Source organism: Nerophis ophidion, linkage group LG23 (assembly GCF_033978795.1).
Source record: "Nerophis ophidion isolate RoL-2023_Sa linkage group LG23, RoL_Noph_v1.0, whole genome shotgun sequence".
In the NCBI taxonomy this organism is placed as follows: domain Eukaryota; kingdom Metazoa; phylum Chordata; class Actinopteri; order Syngnathiformes; family Syngnathidae; genus Nerophis; species Nerophis ophidion.
This window is the reverse complement of record NC_084633.1, coordinates 31,004,122-31,027,632: the sequence shown is the minus strand read 5'-3', so window position 1 is coordinate 31,027,632 and position 23,511 is coordinate 31,004,122. Positions and strand designations below refer to the sequence as shown.

General features: G+C 40.6%; 1 protein-coding gene across 2 annotated transcripts in view; it reads left to right on the top strand.

Moving 5' to 3' along the window:
* LOC133541057 (thyroid hormone receptor alpha) overlaps window positions 1-23,511 on the top strand; it is a 172,076-nt gene that overhangs the window by 56,670 nt on the left and 91,895 nt on the right. For both annotated transcript variants that reach the window (XM_061884132.1, XM_061884133.1), the window contains one exon: window positions 4,637-4,843. In XM_061884132.1, the coding sequence (XP_061740116.1) occupies window positions 4,788-4,843 (56 nt within the window). In that variant the 5' untranslated portion in view covers window positions 4,637-4,787. The remainder of the gene's footprint in view (window positions 1-4,636; window positions 4,844-23,511) is intronic.

The window sequence follows — 23,511 nt, the reverse complement described above, 5'->3', positions numbered from 1 at the left end:
CTGAGACGCCGCTTCGTCTGGCGTCACTGTCTTGGCGCCTCATTCCGCCGAATATCATCGTGATAACACTTCAGGTTGCTATGAAGACGAGCGGGATATTAGCGCAAACAAAAATCACAATCAACAGGTGTCCGTCAAGGAAGGGGGAAAAATGCAAAAAACTCATGGAGGAATATTTCCAGCATTACCTTACCCGAATTGGGTGCCAAACATTAGATTAGGATGTTTGGGTTAGGGTGTGTTCATATTTCCAATGCCTGTCTACTGTAATTGTTCATTCCTGGCCCCTCAAATTGATCATAATTTCGCCTTGCAGAGCAGAAAGCTTCTTTGAGATGTTATCCAGTTTGCGATTTAGTTCAGAAATCACCACAGTCTTGAGTGCCTACAGCCCTGCCCAATCATGACCGGCAGGATCTAGGTGCTTGAACGGCTGCGCATGTCTTCCGAAATTGTCGATACACTAAGGCAACGCTCAATCCAATCAGCAGATGACAGGTTATCTTAGTTTTGAATAGGTAGATAAATTCAATATCCTCAAAGAAAAGAAAAGAATCCCCAGGCATACGACCATCCACTTCTCCCACGTGTCCATCGTCTATCCAGAAGCAAATGTTCCATCAGGATAAGCAAGCTTCTCATAAAGAAAATCTTGTTAACTGTGTGGAGACTCTAGTTTATTATTTTCATGTTTTTGATTTGGATAATAGCAAGGGGACAGGCTCTCCAAGAACAGTTGAGAAAAATAAGCCAACACAGGGGAAAGGAGACGTCTGCCTTCGTTCAGAGCAGTGATTTTCAAACTGTGGTACGAACTCTATCTCGTGGTATGCCAAATATGTGATTCATTATTCAAGTACAGTGTTTTATGTTCCTACATTCAAACACAGTGTTACTGTTCGAACTATGTGTAATGTTACAGTGGCTAACATTTTTAAATATACTTGAGCACCGTATTTTTCGGATTATAAATCGGATTATAAAATTATAAATGCATAATAAAGAAGGAAAAAAAACATATACGTCACTGAAGTATAAGTCGCATTTTTGGGGGAAATTTATTTGATAAAATCAAACACCAACAATACACATTTGAAAGGCAATTTAAAATAAATAAAGAATAGTGAACAACAGGCTGAATAAGTGTACATTATATGACGCATAAATAACCTTCGGAGAACGTGGCTGGTATGTTAACGTAACATATTATGGTAAGAGTCATTCAAATAACTAGAACATATAGAACATGCTATACGTTTACCAAACAATCTGTCACTCCTAATCGCTAAATCGGATTAAATCTTCTGAACAACTCTGCCAACTCCAAAGGTATGCGCCGGTTCCTCTTGTCGTTTTCTGCTGCATATTTCACTACATCCAGTTTGTAATCTGCAGTACATGATTTCCTTTTCGGTCCAATTTTTGATCAGCCCTTCTCAGTTTTTATAAATTACCGCCAACGATGAAATGATCCATTTTAATAGCTACGACAGTAGCATACAGCAGCTAGCATTCCATGACCCACAATGCACTTCTGCCATGACTCTTCCCCCGCCGAATTCTAATTGGTTGACGTGTATGTGACGATTGCTGAAGTGTGTGTGACGCTTGCTGACACTTTCTTCGTCTCTTCCGCAAATAAGATAAATAATATTATTTGATATTTTACGGTTATGTGTTAATAATTTCACACATAATTCGCTCCGGAGTATATGTCGCACCCCCAGCCAAACTATGAAAAAAACTGCGACTTATAATCTGAAAAATATAGTAATAGAACCTCTGCCTTGTTTTCAATGAATACTTAGGCGAACTATGCTACTGTGTTGTAATGTTGGTCATTATGGTCGTACTTGGAGAGCCAAGTGTTCTCTGAGGTGAATATTGTTGGAGGACCACTGCTTTAGAGCAAGCAAGAAAACCTTTCCGGGAGTTGTTGACATTAGAATCTCAATAAAAGAGCTTGATGCGAAATGTCAATGCAAGTCCCAGGTGGACATTTCAGTACCAATTGTGCAGCCTTGTAAGTCCGTCTTTGGCGTGTGTGACCCCCCCCCCCAAAAAAACAGTGTTATTTTCGTGTTGCGACGACACGAAAGACTGTCGTTTGATTGAAGAATCTGACTTGTGGGAAGCACATTTGCTAATGACAGAAACTGCCTGTTTTTGACACAATATTGTTTGTATGACAACACCAAATCAATGTATTAATAATGCTTAACCCTAACAACTCAACATGTGTGTAGAATATGTCCCGTTCCTAGGTATGATTAATAACATGTTAACATAAAAGCATAAAACATTAATAACTTCGGCTGTAGTAGTTAGACCAAAAGTGTTTTCAACACCAACAGATGGAACAAGTTTGGGAAGATGTTGACATAGTTGGGGATCTAGTTATGATTAATAACATTTTAATTACACATTAATAACATTAAACCACAACACGTTCGTAACTTAAGAACTGTAATAGTTAGACAAAGTGTTTGCTGAAAAAATACATAGAAAACATTTGGGGAGATTTTGACATAGTTGGGGATCTAGTTATGATTAATAGCGCGTTTGTTACATGTCGATAACCATAAAATGTTAAAAACTTACAAATTATAACAGTTAGACCAAAAGTCTTTGCAGCACCAACAAATAGAACAAGTTTGGGGAGTTTTTGATGGTTGGGGATCTAGTTATGATTAATAGCGCGTTCGTTACATGTTGATAACGTAACACCATACAATTTTAATAACTTCCAAACTATAATAGTTAGACCAAAAGTGTTCGCAGTACAAACAAATGGAACAAGACTGGAAAGTGTTTGACATAGTTGGGATCTAGTTATGATTAATAACATAAAACCATGAAATGTTAACTTAAACTGTAATAGTTAGACCAAAAGTGTTTGCAGTGCCAACATATGGAACAAGTTTGGAAAGATTCTGACATAGTTGGATCTAGTTTTGATTAATAACATGTTAATTACATGTAAATAAAACCATAAAATGTTAATAACTTAAAAACTTTAATCGTTAGACCAAAAGTGTTTGCAGCACCAACAATTGGAGCATGTTTGTGAAGATTGTGACATAGTTGGGGCTTTAGTTATGATTATTAACATGTTAATAACCTAAAAATAACCTAAAATGTTAATAACCTAAAAACTATAACAGTTAGACCAAAAGTGGTTGTAGCACGAACAAATGGAATTAGTTTGGGAAGATTTGGACGTAATTGGGGATTAAGTTATGATTAATAAAACATTTGTTACACATTCATCACATAAAACCATAAAATGCTACTAACTTAAACTGTAATACTTAGACCAAAGGCGTTTGCAGCACAAACAAATGGAACACGTTTGGAAAGATTTTAACGTAGTGGATCTAGTTTTGATTAATAACATGTTCATTACATGTTAATAACGTAAAACCTTAAAATGTCAACTTAAAAACTATATAATAGTTAGACCAAAAGTGGTTGCAGCACAAACAATTACAACAAGTTAGGGTAGACTTTGACATAGTTTGGGGCTCTAGTTATGATGTTTATGTTAATTACATAAAACCAGAAAATGTTAACTTAAAAACTATATCATAGATAGACCAAAAGTGGTTGCAGCACAAACAAATATAACAAGTTAGGGTGGATTTTGACATAGTTTGGTGCTCTAGTTATGATTAATAACATGTTAATTGCATGTTAAAAACATAAAATCATAAAATGTTAATAACTTGAACTATAGTAATTACACCAAAAGTGTTTGCCACACCAACAAATGGAACAAGTTTGGGAATAGTCTGGGGATCTAGTTATGATTAACAGCATGGTTTTTACATGTTAATAGCATACAACCTTAACATGTTAACTTAAAAACTTTGAAACTTGTGATTTAGAGCTTAATACATAAATATTGATTGATTGGTAAAAACTGTAATAGTTAGACCAAAAGTGTTTGCAGCACAGACAATAGAACAAGTTTGGGGATATTTTGACATTACATGTTAATTACGTATTAATAACATAAAACCATAAAATGTTAATAACTTAAAAACTATAATAGTTACACCTAAACTGTTTGCAGCACCAACAAATGAAACAAGTTTGGAAACATTTTGACATAGTTGGGATCTGGTTATGATTAATAACGCGTTTATTAAATGTTATTAACATAAAACGTTAACTTAACAACTATAAAAAATAGACAAAAGGGGGTGGGCAGGTCTTGTTATGATTAATAGCGTGTTAATTACACGTTAATAACAAACCAGAGGTGTTAATCACTTAAAAACTATTAGTAGACCAAAAACATTGTGTAGCGCAAAATGACTGGGACTGAATTGGGGAGACTTGGACCAAGTATGTGTGTGTTGGCGGGGCGGGGGTCATTTTAAGACTGATGAGGAGTTTCAAATCTGCCCGTCGAGTTGAAAGCATCATTATGCTTCGCCACGTATTATACCGTGTTCGCCAGTTAATGGTTGTCTGTAGTGCAGACAGAACCTCTGCGGCACTCTAACAAATCATTTCTTCCCAGACGTGGTCAAATGAACACACTGCACTGACCACATTAATGCAACCTTGTAGGATATCTCCCATTTAAAATCCTCGCATCTCTCCTTTTCCCATCCTGCTTTGGCTTCAGCTGCTGTTGGGCCCACCATGCTCCTACAAGCCCACGGCTTCAACCATTCCCCGGTGGCTGCCTATTGAGGGATCCGCGGGCCAATCCTGAACGGGCTGGCAAGGTCGGCCTCATTGTCCTGTGATTGGCTGCTGGATGGGACTGAGGCTGAATGGAGCCAGCGTCCAAGAAGAAGAATAGCAACTCGTCAGAGAAAGATGAGAAAGGGTGAGTGCGTCTTTGCAACGTAAAACCAACTCTTCTACACGACTGCCACCAACGACCTTGCCAAAGTGTCCAATGGGCACATGACCTGGGATGTCATCACCACAGGCGACCAATGATGAACTTTACTTTCATGTTAATACAAACCCCGTTTTCATATGAGTTGGGAAATTGTGTTGGATGTAAATATAAACGGAATACAATGATTTGCAAATCCTTTTCAACCCATATTCAAATGAATGCACTACAAAGACAACCTCCTCTCTGAGCTGCCATCTTATCGTGGTAGAGGAGTTCTGCGTGTCCCAATGATCCTAGAAGCTATGTTTTCCGGGGGATTTAAGCTCCCTGGTAGGGTCTCTCAAGGCAAACTGGTCCTAGGTGAGGGATCAGACAAAGAGCAGCTCGAAGACCTCTATGAAAAGTAAAAATAAAGGACCCAGATTTCCCTCGCCCGGATGCGGGTCACCGGGGCCCCCCCTTTGGAGCCAGGCCCGGAGATGGGGCATGATGGCGAGCGCCTGGTGGCCGGGCCTGTTCCCATAGGGCCCGGTCGGGCACAGCCCGAAGAGGCGACGTGGATCCCCCCTCCAATGGGCTCACCACCAATAGCAGGGGCCACAGAGGTCGGGTGCGATGTGAGTTGGGCGGCAGCCGAAGGCAGGGCACTTGGCGGTCCGATTCTCGGCTACATAAGCTAGCTCTTGGGACGTGGACCGTCACCTCACTGGGGGGGAAGGAGCCTGAGCTAGTGCGCGAAGTAGAGAAATTCCGTCTGGATGTAGTCGGACTCACTTCGATGCACAGCAAGGGCTCTGGAACCACTTCTCTTGAAAGGGGATGGACCCTCTTGCACTCTGGCATGGCCGGCAGTGAGAGGCGACGGGCTGGGGTGGCAATTCTTGTTGCCACCCCCCGCCTCAAAGCCTGCACATTGGAGTTCAATCAAGTGGACGAAAGGGTAGCCTCCCTCCGCCTTCGGGTGGGGAGACGGGTCCTGACTGTTGTTTGTGCTTACGCACCAAACAGCAGTTCAGAGTACCCACCCTTTTTGGGTAAACTCGAGGGAGTACTGGAGAGCACTCCCTTGGGTGATTTCTTTGTCCTACTGGGGGACTTCAACGCTCATGTTGGCAACGACAGTGAAACCTGGAGAGGCGTGATTGGGAAGAATGGCCGCCCGGATCTGAACCCGAGTGGTCTTTTGCTATTGGACTTTTGTGCTCGTCAGATTGTCCATATCAATCACCATGTTCAAACATAAGGGTGTCCATATGTGCACTTGGCACCAGGACACCTTAGACAGTAGTTCCATGATCCACTCTGTAGTTGTGTCATCGAAATTTGCGGCCTCATGTTTTGGACACTCGGGTGAAGAGAGGGGCGGAGCTTTCTACCGATCACCGCATGGTGGTGAGTTGGCTGCGATGGTGGGGGAGGATGCCGGACAGACCTGGCAGGCCCAAATGCATTGTGAGGGTCTGCTGGGAATGTCTGGCAGAGTCTCCTGTCAGAGAGAGTTTCAATTCCCTTTGAACATGTCACGAGGGAGGTGCGAGACATTGAGTCCGAGTGGACCATGTTCCGCACCTCTATTGTCGAAGAGGCTGATTGGAGCTGCGGGCGCAAGGTAGTTGGTGCCTGTCGAGGCGGTAATCCTAGAACCCGTTGGTGGACACCAGCGGTGAGGGATGCCGTCAAGCTGAAGGAGTCCTATCGGGTTCTTTTGGCTCATAGGACTCCGGAGGCAGTGGACAGGTACCGACAGGCCAAGCGGTGTGCAGCTTCAGCGGTCGCGGAGGCAAAAACTCAGATATGGGAGGAGTTCAGGGAAGCTATGGAAAACGACTTCCGGACGGCTTTGAAGCGATTCTGGACCACCATCCGCCGCCTCAGGAAGGGGAAGCAGTGCACTGTCAACACCATGTATGGTGCGGATGGTGTTCTGCGGACCTCAACTGCGGATGTTGTGGATAGGTGGAAGAAATACTTCGAAGACCTCCTCAATCCCACCAACACGTCTTCCTATGAGGAAACAGTGCCTGGGGAATCTGTGGTGGGCTCTCTTATTACTGGGGCTAAGGTTGCTGAGGTAGTTAAAATGCTCCTCGGTGGCAAGGCCCCAGGGGTGGATGAGATCTGCCCAGAGTTCCTTAAGGCTCTGAATGCTGTGGGGCTGTCTTGGTTGACAAGACTCTGCAGCATCGCATGGACATTGGGGGTGGTACCTCTGGAATGACAAACCAGGGTGGTGGTCCCTCTCTTTAAGAAGGGGGGCCAGAGGGTGTGTTCCAATTATCGTGGGATCACACTCCTCAGCCTTCCCGGTAAGGTTTATTCAGGTGTACTGGAGAGGAGGCTACGCCGGATAGTCGAACCTCGGATTCAGGAGGAAAAGTGTGGTTTTCGTGCTGGTCGTGGAACTGTGGACCAGCTCTATACTCTCGGCAGGGTTCTTGAGGGTGCATGGGAGTTTTCCCAACCAGTTTACATGTGCTTTGTGGACTTGGGGAAGGAATTCGACCATGTCCCTCAGGAAGTCCTGTGGGGAGTGCTCAGAGAGTATGGGGTATCGGATTGCCTAATTGTGGCGGTTCGCTCCCTGTACTATCAGTGTCAGAGCTTGGTCCGCCAGTAAGTCGGACACGTTTCCAGTGAGAGTTGGACTCCGCCAAGGCGGCCCTTTGTCACCAATTCTGTTCATAACTTTTATGGACATCATTTTTTAGGCGCAGTCAAGGCGTTTAGGGGTTCTGGTTTGGTGGCCGCAGGATTAGGTCTCTGCTTTTTGCAGATGATGTGGTCCTGATGGTTTCATCTGGCCTGGATCATCAGCTCTCACTGGATCGGTTCGCGGCCGAGTGTGAAGCGACTGGAATGTGAATCAGCACCTCCAAGTCCGAGTCCATGGTTCTCTCCCGGAAAAGGGTAGAGTGCCATCTCCGGGTTGGGGAGGAGACCCTACCCCAAGTGGAGGAGTTCAAGTACCTAAGAGTCTTGTTCACTAGTGGGGGAAGAGTGGATCGTGAGATCGACAGGCAAATCGTTGCGGCGTCTTCAGTAATGTGGATGTTGTACCGATCCGTTGTGGTGAAGAAGGAGCTGAGCCGGAAGGCAAAGCTCTCAATTTACCGGTCGATCTACGTTCCCATCCTCACTTATGGTCATGAGCTTTGGGTCATGACCGAAAGGATAAGATCACGGGTACAAGCGGCTAAAATGAGTTGCCTCCGCCGTGTGGCGGGGCTCTCCCTTAGTGATAGGGTGAAAAGCTCTGTCATCCGGGAGGAACTCAAAGTAAAGCCGCTGCTCCTCCACATCGACAGGAGCCAGATGAGGTGGTTCGGGCATCTGGTCAGGATGGGAGGTGTTTAGGGCACGTCCAACCGGTAGGAAGCTGCGGGGGAAGATCCAGGACACATTGGGAAGACTATGTCTCCCGGCTGGCTTGGGAACGCCTCGGGATCCCCCGGGAAGAGCTAGACGAAGTTGTTGGGGAGAGGGAAGTCTGGGCTTCTCTGCTTAGGCTGCTGCCCCCGCGATCCGACCTCGGATAAGCGGAAGAGGATGGATGGATGGATGGATGGCTAGAAAGACAAGATATTTGATGTTCAAACTCATAAACTTTTTTGGGGAAATAATAATTAACTTATAATTTCATGTCTGTCACACGTGCCAAAGTAGTTGGGAAAGGGCATGTTCACCACTGTGTTACATCACATTTTCTTTTAACAACACTCAATAAACGTTTGGGAACTGAGGAAACTAATTGTTGAAGCTTTGAAAGTGGAATTATTTCCCGTTCTTGTTTTATGTAGAGCTTCAGTCGTTCAACAGTCCGGGGTCTCCACTGTCGTATTTTACGCTTCATAATGTGCCACACATTTTCGATGGGAGACAGTCCTGGACTGCATGCGGGCCAGGAAAGTACCCGCACTCTTTTTTTACGAAACCACGCTTTTGCAACACATGCTGAATGTCGGTAGGCATTGTCTTGCTGAAATAAGCAGGGGCGTCCATGAAAAACACGGCGCTTAGATGGCAGCATACAGTATGTTGTTCCAAAACCTGTATGTACTTTTCAGCATTAATGGTGCCTTCACAAATGTGTAAGTTACTCATGCCTTGGGCACTAAATATGTTGTCTTTGTAGCATATTCAACTGAATATGGGTTGAAAATGATTTGCAAATCATTGTATTCCGTTTATATTTACATCTAACACAATTTCCCAACTCATATGGAAACGGGGTTTGTATATATATGTGGCATGGATAAAATGAGAGTGTATTTAGGACAGGTAAAGTTAAAGGCCAGCTGAGCGTTCGCTGTCTGTCCTCTTGCACATGTTCGCCCACACACACACACACACACACACACACACACACACACACACACACACACACACACACTTCCTCTGCCTTCAATGCCTCATTTCACAAATTGAGTGCCTGAGTTCAAAGGCATCCAGAACAGTCGAGAGCACAAAAACAAAACAAGAAGCATTCCACTTTATTATCCAGTATATTAGAGTTAAAGAAGGGATTCGGTCACATTGATGAATTATAGATACCGTATTTTCCGGTCTTTAGAGCGCACCTGTATATTAGCCACTCTCATTAAATTATAAGGAAAGAAAAATATATATATTATTCGCACCGGACTAAAGGCCGCATATATATAAATGCAAAATTAGTTATGTAGACAGAAAGATTATGTAAATGTTTATTTACATACATTAATTGCTTCAAAACTGTGTCTGTAACACGGCAGTAAAACGGCTGATCAAACAAAACAGAAGTCATCGCAATGGACACACTAGGTAGCTCTCCAATCAGCGAAACAGACTCTATAGCTCCATGATGACGTTTTGGTGAGATTACCGCGGGATTTGTGACACTGAAACAATAATGGGTCATACTTGTACAGCTCTATTCTACCTCCAAGGTACCTAAAAGCGCTTTGACACTATTTTCACATTCACCGATTCACACACACATTCACACACTCATGGCGGGAGCTGCCATGCAAAGACCTAACCACGACCCATCAGGAGCAAGGGTGAAATGTCTTGCTCAAGGACACGGACGTGACGAAGTTGGTAGAGGGTGGGGATTAAACCAGGAACCCTCAGGTTGCTGACACTGCCACTCAACCGCGCCACGCCGTCCCTGTGAAAAAAATTAAATAAAAAATTGCCATTGTAATTTAATACTAACACAGACACATGTAAACTGCCATCCATCCATTTACTACCGCTTGTCCCTTTCGGGGTCGCGGGGAGGACATGCAAACTCTACACAGAAAGATCCCGAGCCCGGGATTGAACTCAGGACCTTTTGTATTGTGAGGCATATGCACTAACCTAGAGTTAGCATTATTGCTAACAACGCGAGCTTGATTACATTACCATAGCACGTACAAATATCAGAGTTTTTATTCAATCAGAATTCAGCTAGCTTATGTTGCCATGCTGTACGAAATCAGCCCGGGGCCTTGAGAATCAGCGATGCGGGCGCCCGTTCACTGTAAGTGAACGGGCACATACAGTTGATAGGTAAATAAATAAATAAATGATAAATGGGTTGTACTTGTATAGCGCTTTTCTACCTTCAAGATACTCAAAGCGCTTTGACACTACTTCCACATTTACCCATTCACACACACATTCACACACTGATGGAGGGAGCTGCCATGCAAGGCACCAACCAGCACCCATCAGGAGCAAGGGTGAAGTGTCTTGCTCAGGACACAACGGACGTGACGAGGTTGGTACTAGGTGGGATTTGAACCAGGGACGCTCGGGTTGCGCACGGCCACTCTCCCACTGCGCCACGCCGTCCCTAGGTAATTGCGATAGCCACTCAGATCACGAGTTGTTCTCAGTAAGGCCTTGAACGTGACATTTATGCGTCTTGTGATTGGATACAGATGCATATCAGTCCGTTAGCGGATGAATTTGAGAAAACATACAGTTGATAGACAGTTGCGATAGCCTATCAGATCACAAGTTGTTGACATTAACGAGATTGTGATTGGATACTCACTTATCCAAAGTAAGTATCCAATTAAAAGTTGCGATTTAGCCGGAAGTGTTGACCCACAAAGAAGGACAACAAAACGTCGATTAGGTGGCAGATATATATTTGCGAGGCCATTTTCAAGAAGGATATTCAAAGAGAAACTACGTCTTGTGAGACGATGTCAGCCAACCCCGTAAGCTAGCACAGCTGTTCCGGCGATGAAATGGGGAAATGCTCACCATTTCCACTCGAATCAACCGCCTATGAGGAGTACCAATGGCTTATGCGGCGTCGAATGGGTGCAACAAATTGTGAGTTCAAATATTTTATTTCTTTATTTTTTCACGTTCAATAAGTTCTTTTGAAATTTGTATTTTGACATTACCACATAAGATATGTTTTAATTGCTGATGCAAGTTTATTGATTTTTAAATGCGCCAGAAAACAACCTGTTTTGTACACTTTTGAGTTGGTTCAATGCCCAGTAGAGCTGGGCGATATGGCCTTTTTTAATATCTCTATATTTTGCCTTGGCCTTGAATGAACACTTGATACGTATAATCAAAGCAGTATGATGATTCTATGTGTCTACATTAAAACATTCTTGTTCATACTTCATAAATATATGCTCATTTTAAACTTTCATGCAGAGAGGGAAATCACAACTAAGTCAACTGACCAAAACTGTATTTATTAAACAGTTATTAAGCAGTGGCACAAATGTTCATGTCATTTCAAAACAGAAAGTGTAAGATTGTCAGAGACATTTTAAGTGTCGAATAAAAATTAGCTGCATAGTAGAAAATCAAATAGTATTCGTCCATCGCTATGTGGTAGGTTACTACGGACTAGGGCTGGGCGATATTGGCTTTTATTAATATCGCGATATTTTTATGTTGTATTGCGATGTACGATATATATTACGATATTTTGCCTTGGCCTTAAATGAACACTTGATGCATATAATCACAGCAGTATGATGATTCTATGTGTCTACATTAAAACATTCTTCTTCATACTGCAATCATATATGCTGCTTTTAAACTTTCATGCTGAGAGGGAAATCACAACTAAGTCAATTGACCAAAACTGTTTTAAATAAATACTCTTCATTCTCTCACGGGTGACTTTCTAAATGAAAGAACAAATTAATAGTATTGCTACCTTTTTGTAGTAAAACTTCTGCTGCATACTTCGCATTGATTGATTGATTCTTTTATTAGTAGATTGCACAGTACAGTACATATTCCGTACAATTTACCACTAAATAGTAACATCCGAATAAGTTTTTCAACTTGTTTAATCACGTTAATCAATTCATGGTACAAATATACACTATCAGCATAATACAGTCATCACACAGGTTAATCATCATGTATATACATTGAACAGCATATTGCTGTTGTCTGCTGAATATCTTCCCACTTGAAGCCAAACCACCGCCAGATGATGGATCCCCTGCTCTTTATGTTGGGCATTTATTGTTCTTCCTCCATTTGTGATAAGTTTTGCACCATTTCTCTCTCTCTGATCGGCGAGAGCTATGACGCTAGACTCGCGAGAGTATGTGACGTATGTAAGAAGGCGGGCTTGTTTTCCGTATCTGTGAGAATGACAGACGAGGAGGACTGAGAAACGCCTGTTGTGTGATGCACGCAGCTAAAAGCAACCAGACCTGCCTCAGCTAACGTTAGCATGGCGAGATCGTGTGACACTACATGCGCGACAGTTTGTGACGTATGTAAAAAGGCGGGCTTGTTTTACGTCTCTGTGAGAAGGACAGACGAGAAGGGGTGAGACACGCCAGTAATGTAATGCACGCAGCTTAAAGCAACGGTGTGAGAACATATAATCGAATATTACGAAATAGTCATTTTCTATATCGCACAGAGACAAACCTGCGATATATCGTATATATCGATATATCGCCCAGCCCTACTACGGACGTTATTAAATTCTGGTGTTGACTATTTTTTTCCTACAGTGTTGATCTGGAAATGTTTGCCTCGGCATTTTGATGGTATGGGCGTGTGGTACCGAATGGAGATGTTGACATGTGGAGTAAGCACTCTTCATTCTCTAGCAGGTGATGTTTAAAATGATGCTACATATTAGCACTAATATTACTTTTGGTAGCAACGCTTTTGGCCCACACTTGACAAATTACGGTTGTCTGTTCGACATATTCCCACTTGAAGCCAAACCACTGCCAGACGATGGACCCCCTGCTGTTTTTCTTGGGATATACTTCTTCCTTCATTCACACCTTCTTTCTCTCGTATTATCACTTGTAGGGCTCTGCTAGCATCACAGTTAACGTTACCCATGCCGCTAACTCTCAGTTCCGCGAGGGCGTATACATATGTGACGTATCGCGTGACAGTATGTTACGTATGTAAGAAGGTGCGCTTGCTTGTCCGTGAGAAAGAGAGATAGGAAAGAGCGAGAAAGCCTGTAATGTAATTCCCGCAGCTAAAAGCAACTGCGTGAGAACGTATACTCTAATATCACGATATACGGTAGTCAATTTCTATATCACACAGACAAACCCGCGATGTATCGTGTATATCGATATATCGCCCAGCCCTAATGCCCAGTAAATGTGTTTCTGTATAGTTTTTCTCCAGCAATGGTTATTTGGTTACATAAATAATGGTAATTTGAGAGGTAATTATTGAAGTCTGACATCACTGACGGCCTAGGTGGGAAACGTATGGCCCGCCACTGGCTAGTTATCAAGACTAGATAGTTTTCCCAATCTTTTTTGAGTCAAGGCACATATTTTACATGGAAAATATCTCACCGGCATACCACCAACACACATTTTCAGACTTATTAAATAAAATTGGATCATTTATTGGCCAACTAAAGCGCACTAATATGGCACAGCACAGTGGTTGGGAATCACTGATTAAATGTGCAGCTGCAGTTTTTATGGACCCCCAAAAAATGGCATTGGACACAATCTAAATGAAGTAAAAAGCTAGTTAAACAGTGTGTGAGGATAGAGGGACAGAGGGTAGCGAGAAATAAATAATAGCAATGTTCAGAAGGAGAAGGATAGCAGAGCCAAATTAATTCTAGACCTGGCCCACAGTGAGTATTTAATAGCAATATCACACACTACTTCAACGGTTAATTTGTATACTTTGTACACACCATCTGCTTGTCTTGTTTCTTCAACTGGCTCATGTTAGTACATTGAGTCCTTTACTTAATCCATTCCATAGTTTAATCCCACATACAGATACACGAAAAGCTTTTAAATGGTTCAGTTTTTTTTTTCGTAAAACTGTTTGTTCCTTCTCCTGTGGTACTGTTGCACATTTCTGAGCTGCCCATTATTTGCTTTGTACAAGATGTTTGTGGTTCGAAAATGTACGCCTTCATTTTATTTTAATAATTGAGGATTGATAAACATGGAATTTGTATGTTCTCTATATCCCGCCTTCCGTATCATTCTGACTGATCTTGTTTGCAATTCTGTGAGTGAATCAAGTGTACTTTGGCAGGTGTTGTCCCATGTCTGCACACAGTAACTCAGGTATGGCAACACTAAGTATAAAGTGACTATTGGGTCAGGAATGAGTATTCAATATTGAACTATTGCCTGACGCTTTATGTTGTGTGTACCTGATGTGTTTTTTCCTGAGCGGTCATCTGCAAATAGTATTAACTGTAGGTCTTTTGTGCTTGTACAAATGATGTTGCTTTGTATATTGAATACTTTTGGAACGAGTACGGGCCCCGGTGGACACCACAAGCAATATCTAAGCCAGGCCTGGGAAATTATTTTGACTCGAGGGCCACATTTAGAGAAAAAAAAATGTTTTTAGGAACACTAATACAAAACCTCACAATAATGTCCGATTGAATGCTAAAAATGTTACGACAGACCACTTTAAAAAACTTAATGGAATTTTACATTTTTCTATGAAGGATAAAACACTGAATATTGACAAAATATGAACGTCACACCCCCTTTCGATCAACATATTTTACAATCAAGTGAAACGCAACAAAAATGCAACAATCAGTGAAATATGAACGCGAAGGGTACAAAAAAACCCCACCAACAATCTGATATATCTGGTATATCACTGAGCTTTAGAACTTTGTTGTGAAAATCTCCTACCGGGTCTGTGGAAACACTTCCCACCCACACTGCTTGGTGGCTCGTCTGAGCTGCTGTGACGCAGATTACCATAGTAACTAATTCGATGACCGTAGTAACTAATTAGATTACCATAGTAACTAGTTAGATGACCATAGTATTTGGCATATCATCCATAAGCGCAGATTCCAACCATTGAAATACTTTGTACAGTTGAAGACTTACGGTCATTAGAAAACATCACTGCACATCATAATGGCAGCTACAGTTGCCATCTTAAAGGTGCAAAAAAAAAAAATTGGGAATGTCCGGCGGGCCAGATTGAAAAGCTTAACGGGCCACATGTGGCCCCCGGGCCTTAATTTGCCCCGGTCTGATCTAAGCCCTCGTATGTGCATTCGCCTATATTGTGTTTCTCTCTCTCTACCCAACTGGTCAAGACCCCACAAAGCCTAGGTTCTGTCTGAGGTTTCTTCCTACATTGGACTTTTTCCTTGCCTCTGTTGCCAAGTGTCCATGTGCTTGTTCATGTGGGGTTCATTTGTTGTATCTTTCTTTTCTTTTTTTTTGGAATGCCATTTTGAATATTCCGCTTTTAATATCTTCGGCAATTTCCTCAGATTGTACGTCACTGGAGTAACGCTTCTGCACTCTGACCACCTTATGAGGTCAAATATTTGAAATACATTTGCTGTTTAACATTCACAATCCCTATGTAAGACACGAACACACATGCTTGGCTTTTTGTTTACAATGAAAATCGTGAATAAATAGCTAACAATTAAGTCAACAGGTGGAGGGTCCTCTATTGCGGCCATTATACCCTCTGAAAAACATCCAGAAACAGCTAACAATACTCCATTTAAATGTTTAGATGTCCGATAATGGCTTTTTTGCCGATATTCCGATATTGTCCAACTTTTAATTACCGATTCCGATATCAACAGATACCGATATATACAGAATTAACACATTATAATGCCTAATTTTGTTGTGATGCCCCGCTGGATGCAATTAAACAACGTAACAAGGTTTTCCAAAATAAATGAACTTAGGTTATGGAAAAAATGCCAACATGGCATTTTTTTGGTGTATATTGTGCTGCAAAGGGTTCTGGGTATTTGTTATGTTGTGTTTATGTTGGGTTACGGTGCGTATCTTCTCCCGAAATATTTGTCATTCTTGTTTGGTGTGGGTTCACAGTGTGGCGCATATTTGTAACAGTGTTAAAGTTGTTTATACGGCCACCCTCAGTGTGACCTGTATGGCTGTTGACCAAGTATGCCAGAAGCTTACCTGGCCCGGACATGGAAAGGATTGACAGATTGATGGCTCTTTCTGCTTCTGCTTCCTCTCAAACTTGCTAAAAGTAAAGTCTATGTTCTAATTCATCCATGTCTCATCTCATCTCATGGTAGTAGACAAATGTGGCCATGGACCGACAGGCCAGTCTACTTTCACATCCCGCCAGATGGCCAGAAATATATTTTTTTAAACTGGGTTGCAAATAAATCAACATCCAAACGGGATTATGTGAGTGTCCTGTTGGTCTGCATCCCAGCTAGAGTAAAAGTTTTATGGTAAGTGTTTGTTTTTGTGGTTAGGATGAAGCTACATTCGTTTAGCACTCGGCTTCTAAAATGTATTGCTCCTAAAACTTATTGCTCATCCTCTTTGTATTCAGGCTCAAAAATATTGGGTTCTGGATCATACTTTTTTCCCAAAGTAGTCGTTGGCCCTTTTTTTTTTTTTTTTTTTTTTTTTTTTTACACATAAACATACCGGAAATACATACATGTTGAATACACAAGGAGGACTATTGCTCATCCTCTTGGTGTTCAGGCTCTAAAATATAAGGATCCGGTTCATAATTTTTTCCCAAAGTAATCGCTGTTGGCTTTTTTTTTTTTTTTGTTAACACATAAACATACCCAAAATTCGTACATGTTGAGTACACAAAGAAGACTACTGCTCATCCTCTTTGTGTTCAGGCTCAAAAATATTGGGTTGTGGTTCATATTTTTTTCTCAAAGTTATCGTTATTGGCTCTTTTTATTTTTATTTATTTATTTTTTTCACATAAACATACCGGAAATTCATACATGTTGAGTACACAAAGAGGACTATTGCTCATCCTCTTTGTGTTCAGGCTCTAAAATATAAGGTCGGGTTCATAATTTTTTCCCAAAGTAATCGGTGTTGGCTTTTGTTTTTTTTGGTTTTTTCAACACATAAACATATCCAAAATTCGTACATGTTGAGTACACAAAGAAGACTATTGCTCATCCTCCTTGTGTTCAGGCTCAAAAATATTGGGTTGTGGTTCATGTTTATTTTTCACAGTAATCATTGTTGGTTCTTTTTTTTTTCTTTCTTTTTTTTTTTTTTTTTTTACACATAAACATACCGGAAATTGGTACCTGTTGTGTACACAAAGAGGATTATTCCTCATCCTCTTTGTGTTCGGCCTAACAAATATAAGGTCCTGGTTCATAATTTTTTCCCAAAGTAATTGTTGTTGGCTCTTTTTTTTTTTTTTTACACATAAACATACTGGAAATTGGTACCTATTGTGTACACAAAGAGGACTATTGCTCATCCTCTTTGTGTTCGGGCTCAAAAACATAAGGTTCCGATTCATATTTTTTTCCCAAAGTAATTGTTGTTAGCTCTTTTTTTTTAATTTTTTTTACACATAAAAATACCGGAAATTGGTATCTGTTGAGTACACAAAGAGGACTATTGCTTATGCTCTTTGTGTTCGGTCTCAAAATTATTGGGTTCTGGATCATAATTTTTCCCAAAGTAGTCATTGTTGGCTCTTTTTTTTTTTTTTTTTTTTACACATAAACATACCAGAAATTGGTACCTGTTGTGTACACAAAGAGGATTATTTTGCATCTTTTTATTCAGGCTGAAAAATATTGGGTTCTGGTTCATAATTTTTTCCAAAGTAATCGTTGTTGGTTCTTTTTAAAAAAAAAATATTTTACACATAAACGTACCGGAAATTGGTACTTGTTGAGTGCACAAAAAGGACTATTGCTCATCCTCTTTGTGTTCGGGCTCAAAAATATAAGGTTTCGGTTCATATTTTATCCCCAAAGTAATCATTGTTGGCTCTTTTTGTTTTGTTTTTTACACATAAACATACCAGAAATAGCTACCTGTTGAGTGCTGATATGGATTCCCAGGTGGTACCGTATCAGTTCAAAGGTGAAAAACACTCATATCTTTCCCTATCTTTGAGCATGGGGTTAGTCTGTACAGTAAACTGCATGAAGATGACTCAGGTTACGTCGTGCTTATCTCCAACCGTGCATTGCTAGTTATTTATATGAAAATACATGCTGCCAATGCAATGCATGTATATAGGAGGGCAGCCACCTATTACCATGGACACCGCTGCTGTGTAGCGCGTTTAATGAAGCACTTTGCAAAAGTAGCTTCTACCACCGGGAGGTAATTGGACTTTGGCGGAGGTCTCAGTGGATCGAGGGTGTGCGCGCTATTTGCGTGCGAGCGTTTTGCTCTGTGATCAGACAGGTTTGCAATGGTATGCTTCGGCATACATACTTTTTGTTGTGCCAGCAGTAATGACCGTGTGAGAACTGCTATAGGTAGGATACGGTATTTGTGCAAATATTTGCATGCACGCATGTGGGTGTGTGGATTAGAAAGACGAGAAAGCGGTGAGGGCAGATGGAGTAACCGAGATCAGGGGACAGCTCAGGCGTCTCAATATGTGACGACAGCAGGGGATAGTTGTGTTGTTTGTGCGCATGTGCGGGTTTATCACGGTGTCATTGAGCACGCACGTGTTCTTGCGAGTGCTGCCTCATGCCCCGGACTCTACCCTTCGGGATTTCTCCGTCTCAGAACATTGTGGGTGCTCTCTCCTTGCTTTCTGACACACACACACACACACACACACACACACACACACACACACACACACACACACACACACACACACACACACACACACACACACACACACACACACACACACACACACACACACAAACACACACACACACACACAGATGCAACACCAGTGTGCAGTAGAATAAATAGGCTGTGTATGTGTGTTGTTGTTCCACAGGCGATTTGTAAGATATTACACCAAATTAAAATCTGAATTCTCTTGCTAGCATTTGTCACCTGGTCTGTATACAACACAGCAGCAAGGAACATTAGGGATGGCCTGATACCCAACTCCAGATCTTGAATGTAAACAAAAGTGGGCGGAACCATGCACTATATCAGTGGTTCTCAAATGGGGGTACGCGTACCCCTGGGGGTACTTGAAGGTATGCCAAGGGGTACGTGAGATTTTTTAAAAATATTCTAAAAACAGCAACAATTCAAAACTCCTTTATAAATATATTTATTGAATAATACTTCAACAAAATATTCAGTGTTGAGAGCTAGATTTTTTGTGGACATGTTCCATAAATATTGATGTTAAAGATTTCTTTTTCTGTGAAGAAATGTTTAGAATTAAGTTCATGAATCCAGATGGATCTCTATTACAATCCCCAAAGAGGGCACTTTAAGTTGATGATTACTTCTATGTGTAGAAATCTTTATTTATAATTGAATCACTTGTTTATTTTTCAACAAGTTTTTAGTTATTTTTATATCTTTTTTTCCAAATAGTTCAAGAAAGACCACTACAAATGAGCAATAATTTGCACTCTTATACAATTTAATAAAAACAGAAACTGATAACATAGTGCTGTATTTTACTTCTTCATCTCTTTTTTTCAACCAAAAATGCTTTGCTCTGATTAGGGGGTACTTGAATTAAAAAAATGTTCACAGGGGGTACATCACTGAAAAAAGGTTGAGAACCACTGCACTATATGGTCAATACTACAGTGTAAGGTTGTACAGTATACGGGTACTAGTATAGTATCGTGGTGCCACTGAATCGAAAACGGTACTGTACTGTTTGAAAAGTACCGGTTCGCCATTTATTTTTAATTTTTCTACAAGCATGACAGTGCATTGTCATCACGTCGTGACATTGCTGGTTTTACGAGCGGACGAGCATGTTTGGCAGCGCACAATCACGGAATACTTACAAGCAGACACAGTGTGTAGACAGAAAAGGGAAACAGAAGCATTTTGGTCTAAAAATTAAAGATAAAGGTGAAATTATAACACTGAAAACGCCCTCAGGAAGAGGTACTTTAAAACATGGCTAGCTAGCTAGCAGCTAACGTCCATCTGCAATCGGCAGTGTTTTAGCTACTTCTGAATCACTAATCCTCGTCTCCATGGCGACAAAGTGAGTTTCTTACAAGTATCATCCCTGCAGGACGAGGAATAGCTAAACATGTTTCACTACACATCGTAGGAGGATACGATAGCTCAAAATGTAAACAAATGCCATAAGTGGATCGACACTTGACATCCACTGTAATGATACCAAGTACAATAGCATATTTCATCGATACTACTATGATTACATCAATATTTTTATCGTGAAATTCATATTATATTCATAAACTCAGGAAATATGTCCCTGGTCACATGAGGACTTTGAATATGACCAATGTATAATAATCCTGTAACTTTTAGGTATCGGATCGATCCCAAGATGTGTGGTATCCTCCAAAAGTGTCTAAACAACAGAAGAATAAGTGATTATTACATTTGAACAGAAGTGTAGATAGAACAAGTTCAAAGAGAAAATAAGCAGATATTAACAGTAAAAGAACAAGTAGATTAATAATCCATGTTTACAGCTTTTCCTTTATAATTTTGACAAAATAATAGAATGATAAATGACACAATATGTTACTGCATACGACAGCAGACAAATTAGGAGCCTTTGTTTGCTTACTTACTACTAAAAGACAAGTTGTCTTGTATGTTCACTATTTTTTTTGAGGACAAAATTGTTCTTCGATTGCAATAAGAAACATGATTAATGTACCGTAAGATTTTTTGTTAAAATAAAGCCAATAATTCCATTTTTTGTAGTCCCCTTTACTTAGAAAAATATCGAAATAAATTTTAGTGCCGATACCGGTACCGAAATATTGGTATTGGGACAACTCTGCTACAGTGTTATGATACGCTTCTTTATAAAATTATATTGTGTCCTTTAAATCCAGGAAATACCATAATTTCCAGACTATATGCCACACCCACTACATCAGGGGTGGGCATTACGTCGATCGCGATCGACTGGTCGATCTCGGAGGGTGTGTCAGTCGATCTCAAGCCAGGCATTAAAAAATAGACATAAAAATGAGCAATCATCAATCATACCAAGACTTCACTTTCGTCAGTTGTTTGACATTCTCGGCACCCGAGGATCTTGTGAGATGACGCTGGCTGCTGCGAGCTCATATTTAAGAAAAAAATCACTAACAGGGCGGACGCAGAGAAACACATTTTATTTCTAGAGACTCCGTACCTACTGTCAAAACTCCAAAGACCGACTGCACAGTTCCTGTCTTCACCATAAAAGACCTGTTTCATCCTGCCTGTGCTAACAAAATAAGAGTCTCAGAAAGCTAGCGTGCACAAGCTAGCAAGCTACGGAGTTTGATGCCAATGTATTTCTCCCCCGCCCTCAGCGACCGCTTTCTCACTTGCTTGCCCACCCGCACACTCACTGACGTCACTCACCTGCTGCCAGACATTAAAGGGCCACACACATATGCTACTCTCATAACAAAGTGTTTAAAAACGAGTATGCAAGTTGGACAAATGAGATGCCAAATCCAACCACTTTCATGTGGTATTGGACACAAAGGAGGACTTTTTTTTTCCTCCATTTGAAAATGCGGACGTTATCAGCACCACGGTCTAATTCCAATCAATGCAAGTCATCAGAATCAAATACACCAACTTATATTCTTGTCTTCATGAAAGAAAGGAATTTATGTGTGTTAAACATGCGTGTATTATCATTAACCACCATTAACTTGTTAACAAAAATGTCTCTTTCATAAATAAATAAATATAAATTATAAATAGGAATGATGTAGATCTCCTCGACTTGGTCAATTAAAAAGTAGCTCACCTGCAGAAAAAGTGTGAGCGCCCCTGCACTACATTTTAGAAAAAAAACAACACATTTTTTTTTCATATAATAGCTGCACCAGACAATAAGCCGCCAATGCTTACCAGTACGTTCTAAAATGAGATATTTACATAGAAAGATTATGTAAATGTTTATTGACATACCTAAATTGTTTCCAAATGGTGCCTGTAACACTGCAGCAAAGCAGATGATCAATGATAATTTTTATTCATCCTTCATGAAGTGATTAACATTTTTCTCTTTTTTTAGTAAGGTTCAAGGTGTTTATCCGGATTATTCTTCCTTGTACTTTGTAAACACTTTGAGTTTAAACCGTTTCTTAAAGTGGATCATTTTAGTACATTGTTTGATTTCTTCGCTTATTCCATTCCATATTTTAGCCATTAACAAAAAATAAAATCTATAGATTAGCTGCACTTTTGTATAAGCCGCAGGGTTTAAAGCATGGGAAAAATAGTCTGTAGAATACGGTAAGTCACTGGAAACAGGAAAGCCTAAAGAGTAAAAACAAAAGGATTTGAATTAGTAACCATAGTAGAAACTTGTTTAAATATTTAATTGATGTTGTCTGTCTATCTGTGTTAGCCCTGTAATGAGGTGGCGACTTGTCCAGGGTGTACACTGCCTTCCGCCTGAATGCAGTTGAGATAGGCTCAAGCACCCCAGCGACCCCGAACGGGAAAAGCAGTAGAAAATGGATGGATATTTTTACATTGCCATCCTGTGTTTTTGTTTGATTATCAAAAATGGAATCATTCAATGATCTTACATATATGAAGTATCAGTATAAACAATTCAATTCAATTTGTAACTACTTGGTATTAGATTACTACACAAATTTGTAGTATTGTTGTGGCTGAAAACTGTATCGCAATACAAGTTACACCATAAAAACAACAACCAGAGATTTTGCAGTCAAAAATTGGTAGCTCAGTCAACATAATTTTTACGCAAAACACAGTAGTAGTAATTTATAGTAAAATGTATTGTAATTTTTTATTAATTTGATGGTATTTTGCTATAAAGTTAAGTATTTTTATTTAGACAAAAACATGTTTTGAAAGTATGATAATATACTGTAATATTTGTTGCAATAATGTTTACTATTAAAGTTTAAAAGGTATGCAATTTCAAGCAGTGCATATATATTGTCTGTCAAAATGAAAAAAATTCCATTAAATTTGATTGAAATATATGAAGTATTTTCTGGACACATCATTTCCAGGTGTTTGTGGGCCAGATAAAATGATGTCGCGGGACAGATCTGGCCCCCGTGCCTTGAGTTTGACACCTGTGATCTGATCATTTAGATATTGTTTAAATACCTATACAATACTCGTTATCGATAGTATCGACATATGGATCAACCCTACTTTACATAGCAGCTTTAGGGGTTAGCTTTGTGTGTCGTCCTGCTTAGTGTGACCGTGTGTGCGGCATCCTTAGCCATTCCCTTTCCTCTGGTCCTC